This window comes from Callospermophilus lateralis, chromosome 6, assembly GCF_048772815.1.
Source record: "Callospermophilus lateralis isolate mCalLat2 chromosome 6, mCalLat2.hap1, whole genome shotgun sequence".
Taxonomy (NCBI): Eukaryota; Metazoa; Chordata; class Mammalia; order Rodentia; family Sciuridae; genus Callospermophilus; species Callospermophilus lateralis.
The window spans coordinates 91,674,749-91,693,217 of record NC_135310.1 but is presented as its reverse complement, the minus strand read 5'-3'; the positions used below and the strand labels follow the sequence as shown (position 1 = coordinate 91,693,217).

The following is an 18,469-nucleotide window of genomic DNA, read 5'->3' as shown; positions in this document are numbered from 1 at the left end:
ATGTAACACAAGAAATAAACCTCTCCTGTTTCAGGTGTTAAGATTTTGGAGCTATTTGTCATCACAGCATAACTTCTATTTAGATTCTTGCTGTTTAATGCTCTATCCCTAGACCCCAAAACACTCCAGTAATGGAAATAAAATTTAGAAAACTTAAAGAAAAACTGAGTCAGTTGGTGCTCTGCCTCCCATTGGGGAGATTCTTGAAATTTTGGGTTCCAGTATGGGACAACTCTCTTGCTTTGAGCTCATGGGGCATGTTCTAGTTCTATCCCATTAATGGAAATATTTATTTATTTACTTATTTGTTGTAATCAATTATAAATGACAGTAGAAAGTTCTTCGGTTCATTGCACACAAATGGAGCAGAAATGTTCACTTCTCTGGTTGTGAATGAAGTAGCCACACCATTTGTGCAATCATATATGTACCTAGGGTAATGCTGTCTGTCTCATTCCATTGTCTTGTCTTCCCCTTTTCCCCTTCTCCTTTGCCCCATCCAAAGTTCCTCCACTTATTCCATGCCCCACCCCCCAATATGGATTACTATCCACTCATCAAAGAAAACATTTAGCCTTTGGGTTTTTGAGATTGATTTATTTCACTTAGATTGATATTCTCCAACTCCATCCATTTGCCTGCAAAGGCCATAATTTTATTCTCTTTTAATGCTGAGTAATATTCCATTGTGTATATGTACCATAGTTTCTTTATCCATTCATCTATTGAAGGGCATTTAGGTTGCTTCCACAGTTTAGCTATTGTGAATTGGGCTGCTATAAACATTGAAGTGACTGAGTCACTGTAGTATGCTCTTTTTAAGTCTTTAGGGTGTAGACTGAAGAGTGGTAGAGCTGGGTCCCATGGTGGTTCCATTCCAAGTTTTCTAAGTAAACTTTATACTGCTTTCCAGATTGGTTGTACCAATTTGTAGTCCCACCAGCAATGTATGAGTGTGCCTTTTCCCCCACATCCTCACCAACACTTATTGTTGTTTGTATTCATGAAAATTCCATGAATGGAAATATTTATGAGAACATCTGGTTTTGTTAGGTGTTCAGAAAAACAATCTTACCTACATATGTCCTTTCCTCAGGAATTGTACTTTTGTCCTATTTTAGCCCAAAACTACTAAATTAAAGCTATTCCTACATTCCACTGGTTACATGAATTTACTGTGTCTCATTTTTACTTTGGAAATTTCAGGGTTTCACATGGAAACCTGGATAGTGTATGCCTACTCAGTTTTCTTCATGACTAATTATTGTCATAACAGTAACTTGTGATTCTCAAATTCATGCCATTCTTCCTCTCACTTTAGAGGTTCTTGGGAGAAGAAAGTGGGATATATAAAGCCTCTTAGGACAAATCCTATTCAAACCATTAGCCTGGGCTATAACTGATACATAAATGCTTTATGCAGGACAATATAGGGGTAAATCTGCCTTATCATATTATCTATAGACAAGAATTGTCTTTTTAGGGCTGGGGATGTGACTCAAGCGGTAGCCTGCTCGCCTGGCATGCGTGCGGCCTGGGTTCGATCCTCAGCACCACATACAAATAAAGATGTTGTATCCGTCGAAAACTAAAAAAATAAATATTAAAATTCTCTCTCTCTCTCCCTCTCTCTCTCTCTAAAGAAAAAAAAAAGAAAAAGAAAAAAAAATTGTCTTTTTAAACATAACTCCTAGCCCTAGGGCAACTCTAAGGTGAAGCAAGTTCTTTACATCAAATACAGGGAAAAAATTAAGAAATGTTCATACTAGATCTAAGGGTGTATCTTATTCCTCATACAGGATAATCTCTGTCTTTCCTGGAGACTCAAGTTAGATATGTAAGTAATTTAATGCCATTATCAAGTGAATGACTTTGGTCTCAGAAAATGACAGAATTGTGAACTGAATCGAAATATATATTTAGATTATTGCTTTACAAAAAGAAGCTCCATGTATAATTATCTGTTAATTGAAGCCACTCAAACTGTAAGAACCTTTAATATACCTTACAGATGGACTGTAGGAGTTGCTGTTAAAAATAATATATAAATATATGATGTTTAAAGTGTGTCATTTGCACAAAGCAACTATGATAAACCTTTTTTTAGGATTTACACAATGGAGGCAAGTGTGGTTGGCAGTGGGAGGCATAAAATGAAAGAATAAGGTTATTTCAGAAACACACCTACTCTTTAAGCCGTGACCCCACCACTTAGCTCTATATAAAGAGCAAGGAGGATGAATCCAGAACTATAAAAAGCATCTATTTTTAGATTTCATTTTTCCCCTTTCACCCTTGATCTTGTCAACAGTATTAAATGTGAATGACAAAGAAACTTTTTAAGATTGTCCTTTGGAGCAAAAACACTCAGAGAGTATTTGAATATGAGTAGGATTAATCACTGATAGTTATAATTTTTTAAGGAAATACTAAAATTATAAAAGCCTTTTTTCCAACCTAAGTAGGAAACTTTTAAATTCCTAAAATTAAGAAAAAATTTTAAATATCACTCAAGGGAAATTCCATATATCCTTAGTGAATTTTCTTCCTCCTGAATAAAACTGCCTACAAAGGTTTTTATACTCTTTAAATAGATATTGGTAAGTAGTTTGGGGAACATTACACATTATATTCCAAAATAATGACTGCTGCTCAGATACTTGACAATACCTCAATAATCTGGTTATTCAAGTCACTTGTTTCTTACATATTTTTTCTTACTATGAAAAATATTCAATATCTCTTTAAAAAGTATAATTTATAATGATTTTTAAATATTTAAGCATTTTAATAATTTCTAACAAAAATTTTTATTAAACCTGAGTTAAGCATGGTATGGCAAGGCAGATGGGCTATGGAATCAGACTGCCTTAGTTCAACTGTTGATACAACCACTGTTTGTCTCTACACAGTCCTGGGGCATGGAGCTAACTTAAATAAGTCTCTTCATCTGTAGATCCTTAGATAACTGTAGTACATGTGAGGATCATGTCAAAACCCAAATCACATATCTCATGTAAATTACATGATACCACATTTGTCATATAACAGGCACTCAGTAAATGTGTATCACTTGTATTGTTATCTTTTGAAGGTAGAAATTATACAACTATAAATGTTGATGTTTAGAATTTTCAAAATGCCTACTCATAGTAATTGGATATCTTTGAAAAGTCAATTGCATCACGTAAAACTTTTCTAGTTATTGCATATGTCTTTATTTTGGATGATCATAAATTGTTGTTTTTGCCCTGTCAACAGTTGAGTATTGCAATTGGAGAAAGAAAAAGAAAATCTTCAGTTTCAGTTCATTTAGAAAACACTTTGAACCTGTTTGTGCATGTGGTAGACAATGTGCTAGAGATTACATTAAACCAAAAATGAATATGAAAAGACAGGCCCTTTAGGAGTTTATGGTTTAGTAAAATGAATAAGAACATCAGCAATATAACAATAGAAGTCATAGCAAGATTACTTCTATAAGGCTTGAAAATAGAGTTGATAAAGTGCCAGTTTTCTGAATAGAATTCATGAAGGAGAAGGAAAGATAATAGTTGAACAAGAGGATTTGGGGACAATGTTCAAAATTATAGAAGAGAATGAGTCAGGGGGCAAAGACAAGATCCATGGGGTTTCTTTGGGAAGTGGTGAATAGTGTGGACTGGTCGGTTTTAGGTGCCTTTTGAAGAGAATGGGTGGGAAGACAGTAGATGAAGTAACAATATGAGAAGTTGGTATTAAAGAAAATACATAAAATCAGGCCTATTTTTGAGAGAGAGAGAGAGAGAAATGAAGAAGAGTTTGGATAGGATTAAGAAAATCATGGAGATAACCAGAGAGTTAAAATATACAGACAAACATAAAGGAGGAGAGATGGAAAGCAGATAGAAAATGGGTTGAAATAGAGAAACGCTATCTGTACCCAACTTTTTCATAATCCAGAAAAAAAATATCTAGCAGGTAAACTTGGATTTGTCATTCTAGAAAAAGGAAATAAAAGCATAGGCAGGAGGTAAGAACTTTCTGCAGTATGTTTGTATTGAGGAAGAAAGATCGAAAAATGGAAACTAACTGTCTTTCAACTGAATATCTTCTAGCTAGAAATTGTCATATCCAAACATTCTTTACACCCTGGATGAATGCTATGAATAGTTTGCTCTAGTGTGTAAAAATACTACAAGGAATTTTTCCTGGGTACTTTTCACTAACAATGCCAAAAAGGATGCTAATTAGTGCCAATTGTGAGAGCTGGTATTGGGATCTGAGCACCTGTTAGCTAAGAGCTGGATTGAGAACAACTTATACCACATAAGCCTGCTATGCAGCTGTCAGTCGGCAATGACGCTGATTTATTACTGATTTGTGCTGGATTTGATGCTGACCCAGATGAGAAACTGGCTTCCTATCTCTGATGAGTTGATCCATTCAGTGCCTTCTATAACTATTCTTACTGCAAACAGAAAACATGTCTCAGTGTTTTGTTCTTCAAGCATCAAATCGATATTGTGATGCTTTTGTTTGAGGGGAGTGTACATTAAATCTGTACAAGTTAGATCTCTCACAGGCATGAGTGTAGGTTGACAAAATAATAAATGCTGATTTGAGGCAGTCAGGCATTATTTACTTTGGCAGTCACGGGGAACAGTTTAAGTCCTCTGCTGCTCTGAGCATCACAGCTGTGATTTACACCACCAGTGCAAAACTGAAGACTGAATTTATGACACTTTGCAAGTTAGACCCTGTTGACTTCATTTCTCTTCTGAATTTTCTTCCAAACCCCAGACTATCTACTGAACCACATACTTTTCAGTCTAGAGGCTACATTTTCTCTCTCAGTAAGGTAGTTTATTTATCTCCTGTTATTGGTACCAATGTTTGCTATGTATTATGTCCAGGAGTGAGGTAGGACAACTTTCAAGTGTACCTAACTTACTTAACTGCATAGAAGACAGCTGACTCTTCTATCCCTTCAATTCATTCATTAAACATATTGAGGAAGTCTTCTCAACGCTGGGAATGTAATAAACAAAATGGACAAAATATAGCCGGTCAGGTTGAGCACAATGAAGTAGGATAAGGTAATTGAAAGTGACAAAGATACCATTTAAGATATTTACTCAGGTAAGATTCTTTTGAAGGGGCTGAAGTATTAGCTTAGTGGTAGAGTGCTTGCCTCGCACATGTGAGGCACTGGGTTTGATCCTCAGCATCATGTAAAAATAAATAAAAGCATTGTGTCCATCTTCCTGAGACAGGCATGTACTTTTTATGATGGAGAAAAAGCAACAAAACCATAATGACTTGAGTGCAGGGGATAAGTGCAAAGTGCTAGAAGTCTCCAGGGTAGATTGTGTAACCATGGTGAGGACAAAAGCGTTCCTATGTGCAGCAGCTCCTGCTAATCATCTTCGGCTGTGTGGGTTCATTTGAATGAAGAAAATATTAAAACATTTCATTAAATAGGTGTATTCTTCAAATCTTACAGAAAACATGATAAACTGAGTCTCCAAGGCATTCAATTACATAAGTAATAAGCCGTCGAGTTAAAATACAAACCCAGGAACCCTTGGTTCTAAAGCTCATTCCATTTCACCACAAAAGTACAGTTAGCACGTAAAAACTGAATTCACCCTAACTACTTTTTATTATATTCTATGATATGCTTCTATGTTCTATGATAAGGCTGTGAATAAGACAGTGAGCCTACCCTCATAGTGTAGGAAGACTGTAGGGACTGAAAGATATATTGCTAAATGATTATTGTTCACTGTGATAAGGGTCATACATGTACAAGGTAAGAGATAGCAGAGAGAAGCAATTTATTAACTTTGCTAAAATACTGACAAAAGCAAGACTAAATCTCAATGGTTTTTAAACAGGAGATAATGAAATGGAGGAAGGTAGAACTTTTTAGTGCAAACATGAAGCCATGTAATACATGACCTGAACAGAAAAGTGAAAATAGTTCAGAAGTGGAGCTGGAGTTCAGGCTACTTGTACATATCATTGTGTCACATTCTTCTGTGACAGCCAGTGTCCTGATTGATAAATGTTGGGTCTATATCATGATTAAATATGTTAATGTCATTCAACAGCTTTTGTTATTGGCCTTGAGTCTGAAGAGAGGGTCTAGATAATTAATGCCATGCCAGTCATGGGGGCCTTTACTTGTGGTTGTTCTCTCCCACTGAAGGGAGATAGAAAAAAAATTAAAGAAGAAAATGGGAAAAATAAACTGTCTAAATACATTCTAGTTTTTAGCATATCACAACAAATATAAAATGTGTCTGAAGATTTTTTTTTTTTTTTTTGTACTGGGGATTGAGGCAGTTAACCACTGAGCCACGTCCACAGCTGGTTTATATTTTATTTTGAGACTGGAGCTCGCTAAGTAGCTTAGGGCCTTACTAAGTTGCTGAGGCTGGTTTTGAACTTTCGATCTTCCTGCCGCAGCCTCCTAAGCTTCTTGGATTACAGGTGTGCACCACCATGCTGGTCTATGAAGATTTTCATTTTTCTGAAATATTATAAGGGAATTTTCAAGGTTAATTAAAAACTCCAAAGTATCAAGATAATACTTTTTAAAAATATAACTCTTAGGAAATTTCTACCTTTTTGTTTAGTGTAGATTGATTACCATGACTTGTTGGCATGTGTCTTAATGAGAAACTGAAACATAGTTATGATGACACGTATTATACTTTAACCTTTTTTTTTTTTTTAGTATTTCTCTGATGTGTTCATTCTTGCTTATTTCATGATTTTTAAGCTAATTTAATTAAAAAGTTAGCAATGTGAGATAGAGGTTAACCTTTATTTAACAAGTATAACAGATCCTTGTTATTTCTTTCGCCTTTCTTACCTTTTCATTCTTATGGGCTGCAAGATTCTTTTCTTGAGCTGTAAGATAGGCAAACATGAGAATCGACAGCCATTTTTCTAGCCATCAAAGTAATTGAAGCTTTGAATCTTAATGGTTCCTTCTACTCCAGAGAACCCAGATGAGGGTTTCTTATTCTTTTTTCCCCCTGTTGTTGTTGTTTTTTTTTTTTAAATAAAACTAAAGCAATCTAACTTTCAATCGTGTCATAGTAAACCTCTAAAATTTAGAGACATTTTCTTAAGCTAAAATTGTGTTGCAACAACTCTTTGCTACTACATAAAGATGTGTTTAAGGCAAAAGTTATTAAAATTGATCACAAAAACTGGTAATTTTGAAGCATTTATAATCTCCATCTCTGGTCACACCTCCCTAAACAATTTCTCATGTTTAATGCATGCAAGTATATTGTTTAACTTTTTTCTCTAATCAAAAACCTAAATTTATACATATTTTTCCCAATGGTGTTAAATTTCATTTTCTAACTAGAAATGGGAAGTCTATTAGGTTTGACAAGAAGTATATACTCTTTTTTTTTTCCATGCTGGATGCTTATCAGAATGTGGGATACACACAATTTAAGGTTTTTGTATCTTTCCAAATATTGCAAAGTTATTTTAAACTTGATCAGTGAATTTTTAACATAGCTATTTAATGAAGATTTGTAAAGAAACAGTAATGAAGATTCTGATGTTGATTGTGTTCTTTTGACCATCACAGATTAAAGAGCATCTGGCTAAGGGGCAGCGAACTCTGGCAGGTGATGGAATGTCCCAGGTAACGAAGACACTGTTGGATTTAACTCAGAGGAAAAATTTTTATGCAGGAGATCTTCTGATGTCTGTGGAAATCCTCAGAAATGTTACAGACACATTTAAAAGGGCAAGTTACATCCCTGCATCTGATGGTGTTCAGGTAAGAGAAACAATCCCATGAAGGAAAGGACCAGATAAGATGCAATCAATTTTTAGCACCCAGAAGCCAGTGTAGCCACCTGGTAGTAAGCCTGGACTGCAGGGAGAGAATGCTCACCCCTTCAGGGAAATATCCAGGCTGCGCTTAGTGTGAACTCTGGAAATGACCTCAATTCCTTTCCTCATTCTGCACCTCAGAGTCCTCAACCATAAAGTACACATATTACACCTCAAGGAGATACTGAATGAGAATGTGTGTGGAGTGCTTTGAGCCCTCAGATAAAAGGCATTACAGCAAATTCAAGGTAGTATCACGGATATTTTATTCCCACATTTAATATCAACATCTTGCCATAGGAGACTATTAAAAGTGCATTAAGTATAATGAAAGCACATTAACTATAACATGCAAAGAAGACATAGTTTAAGGTTTGTTTGGGGGTTTGCTATTAGAAGAGGGAGAACCGTACTTAATTTTGTGGAATCATTGCCAGAAAATATAAGGTAGATAGAAATTGTTCTGAATAGGAAAATAAGAAATTTACAGCATTTTTTTTTTTCTTGCCATGGAAGACTTTTAGAGCAACATCATTTATTTCCATAATAGGGTTTAAGTGTTCAACCAGTTTTAGTGTTGCCTTTGCCAATGAAACAAAGCTTGTTGAATGGCAAAATAATAGCATATTTAATGCAACCTCAGTTGGCATTTCAGATTAACTCTTTTTGTGCTATAGTCTAAAATGTATTCGTGCCAAGAATGTTGAGTTGATTTCTGCATTTCCAGCTCAATATTCTTCCTATTATCTCTGTAAAAAGTTGATTAAAATAAAGGATTGGCAAAACTCCCAGATCAGGTATTGTTTTCTTCATTTGGGAGTTTTGTTTGCATTTCACTTTTTAAATACATCTTTGGTTTTTGTTTGCTCTTTTTTTTTTTTTGATTTTTTGTTTGTTTTGTTTTTGTTGTTTATTTGTTTTGTCTGCTTGTTTTGGTTTTGGATTTAATTAAATCTTGAGTGAAAGAGAAAAAGAAGGTTTTTTTGGAATCATGGAGTTATTTACAAATAATATTGCTGCCTTGATTTATGTATTAAAATTCGATGCACATGCAACTGAAAATATCTCCTGTGAGAATTATTGGTGCTGCATTCATAGATTATATCATCAGTGTTCACTTTTTAAATTATATTTATAAAATTCCATCAGGAAGGGTGGAATTGACTTGAGTAGAAGGCTGACTTCATTTAGTCATTTTAAAGATGATGTTTTATACAAAGAATGAAATAATTTTTAATATTAACAAATTAATAAAAGTCATATACAGCTATTCCCTGCAGTTCTGAAATAATTATATTAGCATTGACATTAAAACCTAACATTTGAAGTCCTTGACACAAGACACAACTTTTAATTTAAAAAACAAAACAAAACAAAAATACACAGGCTCTGAGACACTATGTTCACAGTTGAAACATCCAGCAGAATATTGTACTAAATAATCTCTAACTCTCAAAATAATTGAGTTCTAAGATTTCATGTAGTAAATTGAAGAAACTAAGGGTATCAGGTTATGTTCACAATGTATTTTGAGATACTCATTGGAATACATGAGTCAATGAGCAATTAGTTTAACTAATTGCTTAATCTTAAACAATAGCTGGTTTGACTTAAATGAAACAATTTGGCTAATTATTTTGTGGCCATTTTGTTCTAGTCAGAAATAGGTTCCTTCATTTCTACCCTATGCTCTCTTCAGTCCTCCACATATACACGAAGTCCAGAACTCATTGGTATCTTCCTAATTCCCTTACAAGTGAGATGTAATTTTTCTATTCTATTGATTTTGCTGGCATCTTTTCAGCCACATGGAATACCATCCTTTTATGGTATTCTTTCTTCTCTCAGCTCAACTCTGTCACTTTTTTCCCATTGACAGACTACCAAATCCCTAACTCTGTCTAAAAATGATATTTCCTTTCTCTGAAATCCCAGAGAACTCTTACCTCTCTTATTTTACTTTCCAGAATTCAATATAAATGGATACATGTATACCTTGTCTTCTTTGCTTTATTACAAACTTTGTGGCCATCTTCGACATTCCATGTACTTTACATAAACCTCAACTTGCCATTTGTGAAGGTTCTGGACATTTCCGATTGGCAAGCACCCCAGACTTCACATGATATAAATTCATCTTGAACTCCAAATTTTCTTGCATTTCTTACTTTACTTTGTGGAATTTGCAGTCCTAGCCTAGACTTGTAATGTCATCTTGATTTTTGCCTTGTCTTTCTTTCCTGTTGGGTCTACCAGCACAATGCTTCTTCCATCTATTCTTTCCTCAGTCTTCTCATTGATGTTATCCTAACCAGCCTCTAATGAGCTCAGCCTCCATGATATCTGTGGCCTCTTTCCTTGATCCTCTCACATATTTACCTCTATTCCTATCCATGTTACACACCACCTTCCTGTTAGTTGTCCTGGGACAACTAAGAAACATCTAAGAAATCTTTAGGGGATTCTCAAGGACCCCTGGATGACATCCCAAAATCTTAATATTGACTTCTAGTACACTGTGCATTATGTAGATTACCTATGTCTCAAGCCTCTTGCCTAGACTGCTCTTCCTCTTACAGTTAATTTGAGCCAAATTAACCCTTCCTCCTTCCTGAATGCATTGCATATTCTTGGCACTGGGTCTTTGCTTCCTTTGTGTTTCAGACTGGCTTAGTCTGTCTCAACCTTCCAAAGTCACCTCTTGGTACTCTGGGCCTCTGAAACTTTTTCTCCCGCACCTCATAATATCTTAAATTATTAGCACTTGCTACAAATTTTTTGAAAAAGAAGAAATTTTCCTGATCCACCTTTGAACCCTAGCCAAGCTCCAGTCTCCTACCCCAAATAAGATTTAGAATCCAATCTTGACTAGAGAAGGCATTAAAAAAATAAATGAAGAAGCAAAAAGTTGGTTAAATTAATCAACAGTAAAACTAATAAGAACAAATAATAAAGTAGTTATCATTGAGCAGTTTTCATATTTTGTCCCTCAGTAGCAAACGATGAGCAAGAATAACAAATAAATTAAGTAAAACTATGTAAAAAGAATACATTCTTTTAAATGTGGTTATATACTGAGCATTTTATTTAAAATGGTTAATATGCTGGCTTCAAAAAATTGATTTGGCATGTTAATGAAAGAGAATCAGAATAGCTGCAACCTGCATTACACACACATGCACATACATATCTATGTATGTGAATATATTTTTACTAGAAATCAAATAAATTAAACTGTGAAGGCCTTGGACAAAATTAAAGGCTTTAAAGTGGCTATGACTTAAGAAGATGAGAACTGGCATGATTCCTCTCAAATGAAGCTCTTCTCTTTGTTCAGATGACTTTTGTAATTACCAATATTATTTCCAAAAAAGACAAGATTTGGGAGGGCTTTTGTTTTGTTCTGTTTTGGTTTGGTCTTTGAAGAAAATGTATCCATGGAAAATTTCATTCAGTAGAATTGCTAAAAATCACTAAGGCATTTGAATTTTTATGTCATCTAGACTTGCTCAATAATCATAGTCCAGGACAGAAAAAAAATCATTTAAAAATATAGAACTATATGTTTACCCTTAAATTTTTAAAGTTTGTAAATGATTATTGTAGTTCCCCATGTAAGCTCAGTCAATCTGTTTCTTTTATGTTAGTAAGATTTTCTTTTGTCTTTTCTTTTTAAAAATTTTACTTTATTAGTTGTGGCTTGACACTTCATAAACCAAAATATGTTTCAGCTTAAAGAATCCCTAAAATTATGAAGTTAAATGTTCCCGATTATTCACAGTACCGAGAAACAGCATTATAATTACATGAGCCACTGAAACTTCAAGTTCTTAGAATAAGTGCCCTAAATTTTATTATTTATGAACAATAATTTGTTACCATTGACAACTAAAAAAAGGAGGAAGAAAAATATATAACTCATATAATTTTATACCAGAAAAGTATACAGCTTTGCCTTATCAAATGAAGATAATTAGGACTTAAAACCATTACAGTGTAAATTCTCAGAAGTTCAAAATATAATTGCCTATCATTTTATGGAGAAACGCAAGGCTGAATCCCTTTACACTTTGCTAAATCAGCACCAAATTCTATTAAAATGTGCACAATTATTTCAATAAGCAACAGGGCCTAACTACAAAGCAGGGAAGTTTGCCTTCATTTGGTACTCTGTCTTCAGGTAACCATTTAGCTCTTTGGCAGCTATTACACATTAAGGTTATGCCCAGCATCAAAACATTATGCATGATACCTATTGGTTTTTTTTAATGCCAGAAATATGAATTAGAACAATAAAAAGAGAGAAGCAGCAAAGCAAAACAGCAGAAATAATTTCTGACATTAACAATACCCTACACAGGCCACTCACCAGCTCTCCAAGAGAAGATTTTCATGGATAATTAGCATCTGCACCCTTCCTGGTCAGGCACTGGGTCATAAAATGAAGCTCCACATTAAGTCTTTTTTTTTTTTTTTTTTTTTTTTTTTTTTTTTTTTTTTACTGGAAGGTATCCATCTTTGTATATTTCTGTGAAACTGTTTCATCCTGATTTGGATAATATCATCTCTAATATACACCATCATTTCACATCCATCTAAGACAGAAAAGCTGCTATATGTGCTATGCTAAGCTGCCTTTCATTTTAAGTCCTGGTCTAATTTATAATTTATAAGATGTTGAAAAAAAAAGCTATGTATCTAAGAATGATAAACCATAATTATACAACTCGGTATCTGGTATACCATGTTGCAAAAATCTTTTCCCTTCAGGCATATTCCTTTCCTAACCTATACTTTATCATATCTCCCAAAACTCATGAGTTCTCTAAGTGTCGTATCCTTCCCTTTTCCAATTTGACATATGTTCTTTTAAGATTTGAATCAAATATAAATTTTTTTTCAAAAGTCTTCTCCCCAAATTTGGGCAGAACAGGATTTTCCCTACTCTTCTGGCCTTTTGAAACCTTATATACATCCCTACTAGAGCACTCACACACAGCATTGTAATGACTATTTCCAAGTCTGCCTTCAGCAGTAAATTTTAAATTTGTTGAGAGATGATTACATCCCTAGGGCCTAGTCTGTCACTTGAAGCAGAGCAGACCCTCAAATATTTGTTGAAATAATTATTAAATTAACAGAAGAAATATAATAATGTTTGGGGAAATCACATGCTTGCACCAAAAAAAAAAAAAAAAAAAAGATAAAATTTTAAAAACTGCTCTAAATGTCTAATTCAGAGAGACTTGATTCTCCATAAACAAGGTTACTAAATATTACTGAACATAAATTTATTTTTTGAAAGATACTCTGCAGAGGTTGGTAACACAGATTAGCCTGGAAAGGAACAGCATGTGCATGGTAGGGAGGGGGAGTAAGCCTGTGGAGGATGCAATGAAGGTGGTTTAGACTTGTGGGAAGGAAGCACATCTCAGGGTCACTGGGGCAGGGAAGACAGATCTCCTAATGGAATGAAAGGTAGGCCCTGAGACAGTTTGCACTTGGGAGATAAAGAAAATTTGGGGAAGAACTTAAATATAGCAATATCCACAGAGACCCACAGCGTACTCATGTGAATGCAAAGGCCAGTCTCCACTTAGGCATTTTTCTGTTCCTCTAGAAAACTTATGTTAGTCTCACTCAGTATTGTAAAATACTGTAAAGTTTTATTTTGTCTTTTTACTGTGGCCCACTTTAAAACACAAAGTTTACATCAATATATAATTGAAGAGAGTTTTACAAAAATAATATTTACCATTTTATGTGTAACACATTCTGGTACTTTCCATTCTTTTCTATTTAGTTAAGAAAAATTAATCATGACCTGTTAATGGTTAGTACTCAACGTTGGAAGACCCTTGTTTATTTGACACATTTCCTAGGTTTGAGATTTTTTTTTTTTTTACAGTGGTTGAAATTAAATAGGAAGCTCTAACCTCAGTTTTCCAATTTCTTTTTAAAGTGCCAATTGTATTAGAAAGAAATATTTCAGTGTTGGGTGATCAAGGAAATCAATTAAAAGCAAAATAGTGATTTTAGTGAAGTCAAGCATCTTCTATCTTAAGACATTTCCTGACATAGCACATATTGCTGTCACATGGATCACATGGATCATTCCTAAAATGACCATCCGTAGCTTAGGTCACCTGGTTAGGACCATAGAGTACTATTTATTCTGTGAGTTTAGTACCAAATGTTTTTACCTTTTGCATATGAAAGGGTGGATTGTATATGTGAAAGTAACTATTAATATGATAATATATGTTCCAGTCAGTTTTTTCACTACTGTGACTCAAATATGCAATTTTAGGAGAGGAGAAGTTTCTTTGAGGGCTCACAGTTTCAGAAGCCTTGGTCCATAGACAACTGGCTCCATTCCTCAGGGCTTGAGGTGAGGAAGAACATCATGGTAGAAAATGTGGCAGAGGAAATTGGCTCACATGATGACCAGGAAACAAAGACAAAATATATACCCCCAATACTCTCCAGATACAAATATACATTAAAGGTATGACCCCAGGGACCCATCTCCTCCAATCATATTATATCTGCCTTCAGTTACCACATCAGATTAATTCACTGATTAGTTAAGATTATCATAACTCAATAATTTCCCCTCTAATCCTTCTTGCATTGTTGCACACATGAGCTTTTGGGGGACACCTCACATCCAAACCATAGCAATATAATACTGTAACACAATGATAAGTCTTAACTGTGGAGGTCTCCAATTTTCTTAACTAAATAAGATCTGTTAAGAGTTCTTCTGGTTTGTAATAATAATTCAACTGCAACATTCAAGATACAATGTGATGTCATGAGAGCCTGTGTTTAGAAAGCATTGTGCAAGCAGAAAGGTTAATTATTATTCAAATTTCTCTTCCATAATTTGGGATAAGATAACCTTATAGGGTTGATATAAGCATTCAGTTATCTATATGAAATACACAGTATCTGACACATAGTAGAGATCCAGAAATTTTGCTACTGCTGTCATCAAATAAGTTGAGACTGATGGAGTGAAAAGTTAAAGTCTCTGGACCACAGGTAGCTACTGCCATTGCAGGTGTGTATTTGAAGCTTTCCTGGCAAGAAAGGAAGGTCAGATGTTTCTCATAGCACCAGCTAAGAAATTATAGGCATTGCTTATTCTTCACTTGTTAGGGGAAAGAGCAAGGAATATGTCAAGGGAAAATGGGAAGAGAGAAGAAGCATTTAGTCTTCAGGGATGATGCTGCAGGGCCATTTTAGAATTGGAGGTCAAATTAATGAGGAAAGCATGTAAATCAATCATTAGGTTCTTGACTCAGTGAAAACTACATTGAGTCCAGAACCACAGTTGACAAGCACCCCACATTTTAAATGTCTGATATTTTCAATGCTTAACAGAGGAGTCCCTTGTTGAGAGCCACAGCCGAAGGGGCTCCAGCAAACTTTCAGACTGCCAGCTGATGATTGGCTCACAGTGGCCCCAGCAACACCTAGCTGATTGGCTCCTCTGTGGAGATGCTCATTGAGCTGTATCCCTGCCCTTTCAGACTACCAGCTGATGATTGGCTCACAGCAGCCCCAGCAACATCTAGCTGATTGGCTCCCCTGCGGTGATGCTCATTGGGCTGTTTCCCTGCCCTTTCAGACCACGGAGCTGCTCATTGGGGGACTTTTTTGGCTCCGCCCATGCAACCCAGCCAATCGGCCTCAAGAGCAGGAGGATTGTGGGAAGAAGAGGTTGTTGGGTGTGTGTGGCTTGTGGGAAGCCGGTGGTGGCAGTTGGGCTCTGAGGGTTTTATTCCTGAGGAGCTGTTTTGTTTATCTTGTGTGGTTCTAAAAATAAAGTTAGTTTCTTTTGACAAGTGGCTCCTGAATTGTGCCCAGCCAGACTGCGGCAGTCCCTGTATTTCTCTGTGGTAGAGTCTTGTATAATTATCATCTCCTTCTAAGTAGTATTTAAACTTTAACCTTAATCTAAACATGAAAATAAGACACTCAACACTAAACAACTTCCTTAAATGGATGAAATATTAAGCAACAAGTTTTGCTTCACAAATCAACATGATTGAATCCTGCCATAAACAAAATTTAGAAGATGGCTGCTGGCTGACAGGAACTAATGAGCATCATAAGAAAGCACAAAATTGTGCACAGAGATCAAGCAGGAAGAAGGAAGGAAAGGAAGTTTTAAGAATATATACTATGTAGACCCAGGCATGGTAGTGCACATGTGTAATCCCAGTGACCAGCCTCAGCAACTTAATTTTTTAAGTTGTCTTAAATTTAATGTAAAAAGGTAGCTCAGTGATATAGCACATCTGAATTATTCAATTCACAAAAAATTATATATATAATTATATATATATATATATAAATATATATTATATATTTTACGTATAATTATATATATATATAGTGCAATCGACTAGTAAATGTTATTTTGACTGCACTCAAACAAAAAAACAAAATTTTTATTACGTATTTTTACACTTTTAGAATCTCCCATTGCCCTCAGAATCAAGCAAATATTGATATTTGCACAAGAAAAATTCATAGATGGGTTGTCATTGTGATCTCCACTTATTATCAAAGATTTTTTCCTTTTATAAATTATAATTGAAAAATATATTAGTTTGATAGGACTACCATAACAAAGACACAAGCTAGGTGATTTAAATGAAAGAAATTTATCTTACCCTTTTGGAGGCTAGAAATTAAAGATCAGTAGTCAGCATATTTGTTTTTTTCCCTTTTTCTTTGCCTCACTGATGACAAGCTTGTCATTGAGTTTTTACATGTTTTTTTTCCCTGCTCTGTGCACATATATTCCTGGTGTTTCTGTGTGTTCTAATCTCCTCTTCTCCTGAACATCAGGCAGATTGAATTATATCCCTCCCTCATGCCCTCTTTTTAATTTAATTTCCTCTTTAATGGCCCTAACTCCAAATAAAGTTAATCTGAGGTACTGCATGTTAGGGCATATAGTTATTTTGTGTGGGAGTGAGGGTTGGAGGGGGAATACAATTCAGCCCATAACAAGGAATCTTGAGTAACTGAGAATTCCTTGTATTAAAGAGGTGTGTGCCTAGAATTTTCTCCCAAGACAGGCCTGCAATGGCTGCCTCCTTCAGTGTCTAAACCTGTGATGTGTGCTCGGTTCCTTCACATGGTGACCTCAGTGTACCAGCCAGCCTTGCCCAAACTTGAGTTACTGGTCCTCATCTGATTCTTCTCTTAGGAAGCATCCCCCAGGGGCAAGCTCAGTGGAATCTGCCTGGAATCCCAGCCACTGGGGAGACTGAGGCAGAAGGATTACATGTTCAAGGCCAGCCTGGCAACTTAGCAAGACTCTGTCTCAAAATATAATTTTAAATGAGCTAGATATGTAGCTTAGTGTTAGAGTGCTTGTTTAGTATGTGCAAGGCCCTGGGTTTGGTTCCTCACAGGACAAAAAAAAAGCATCTTCTGTCTGGATTTGATAATTCTTTGCCACATTTAGTTGTGATGTTCTTATAACATTGGTTCCTCTGCCAGACTGTCTCTGGGGGAATAATCATACAGCATACTTAACCCTGTTAGTATCGCCTTTTACCCTTCTTTTTTGAATGAGTGCTGAACTCATTCACCAGAGGACTGAAGATTGAATGTTTTCTTTTTTCCCTTAACCTCATCCAATCTCCCAGCTGACTCACTCTGCTACCTCTTTCTGGAGTTCTTCATCTGAAATTTAACATGGACTGGTATCATTTTATAAAACATTGCCCATCCAGCTATTCAGAAACTCTATGAGGCAAACTGTCTTACATCATGGCAGAGCAGGATTAGTTAAGAAATACAGCCAGTGATTCCTGGAGCGGTATTCTTATGCAGTTTTCAAAACAAGTCAGGGCTTCTGCGAGATTGTGACTAAAAAAAGAAGAAAAGGAAGAAAAAACAAAAGGTATCATTAAAGGTTGTCCCCCCCACCCCCCCGCTAACTATTGCATCTTGGGAGATGTTATTTTTTTGTTTCAACAATCTGCTCTCACATTACTCTGGGTCTAGTGGATCGCAGTCATCAAGCTAAGACAGTTCTGCCTTTCTCAGCGTCCTAGGACAGTCCTGCCTCTCTCAGGATCCCTGTGACCACAGCTCTCAAGTCTGGTCATCCCATCTGCTGTGGATCCCACCACTGAGCTTAATAATCTAGTCCTTCCAAAGTGCCCTGCCTTTTTTCTGCTGATTTCCCAGTGGCTCAGTATCTTGTCTCTGAATCATAACCTCATTGGTCTTGGCCCCTGAAACCCACTAGGGAGGGCATCCTGAATGAAAATCTGCTGCCTTCCTGAATCCTTAATAGCTTCTGATTGCCAATGGCCAATGCATGTACAGCTTGGATAGATTTCTGGGTAAAAGTATTAATCCATAGAAGGTATAATCCTTTCTCCAGATCAACTGTAAGTTATTTTGCCTATCTCCTGTTACAAAAAAAAAAAAATTAAAAAACCAAACACATTGGACACACTAAACATGATTTGTACAGTAATGTTGCTTGGACTCAATTTCATTTCTGTATACTTTCTTGAATAGGAGACTTAGAAGTAGATTCACAGTCTGATCACATGTAAGCTGCCATCCACACATTAGT

At 35.6% G+C, this 18,469-nt stretch overlaps 1 protein-coding gene across 1 annotated transcript in view; it reads left to right on the top strand.

The window, feature by feature from the left end:
* The window catches only part of Adgrb3 (adhesion G protein-coupled receptor B3), a 674,891-nt gene that overhangs the window by 319,659 nt on the left and 336,763 nt on the right, over positions 1-18,469 (top strand). The window contains exon 9 of the mRNA XM_076860054.1: positions 7,601-7,795. Within this exon, the coding sequence (XP_076716169.1) occupies positions 7,601-7,795 (195 nt within the window). The remainder of the gene's footprint in view (positions 1-7,600; positions 7,796-18,469) is intronic.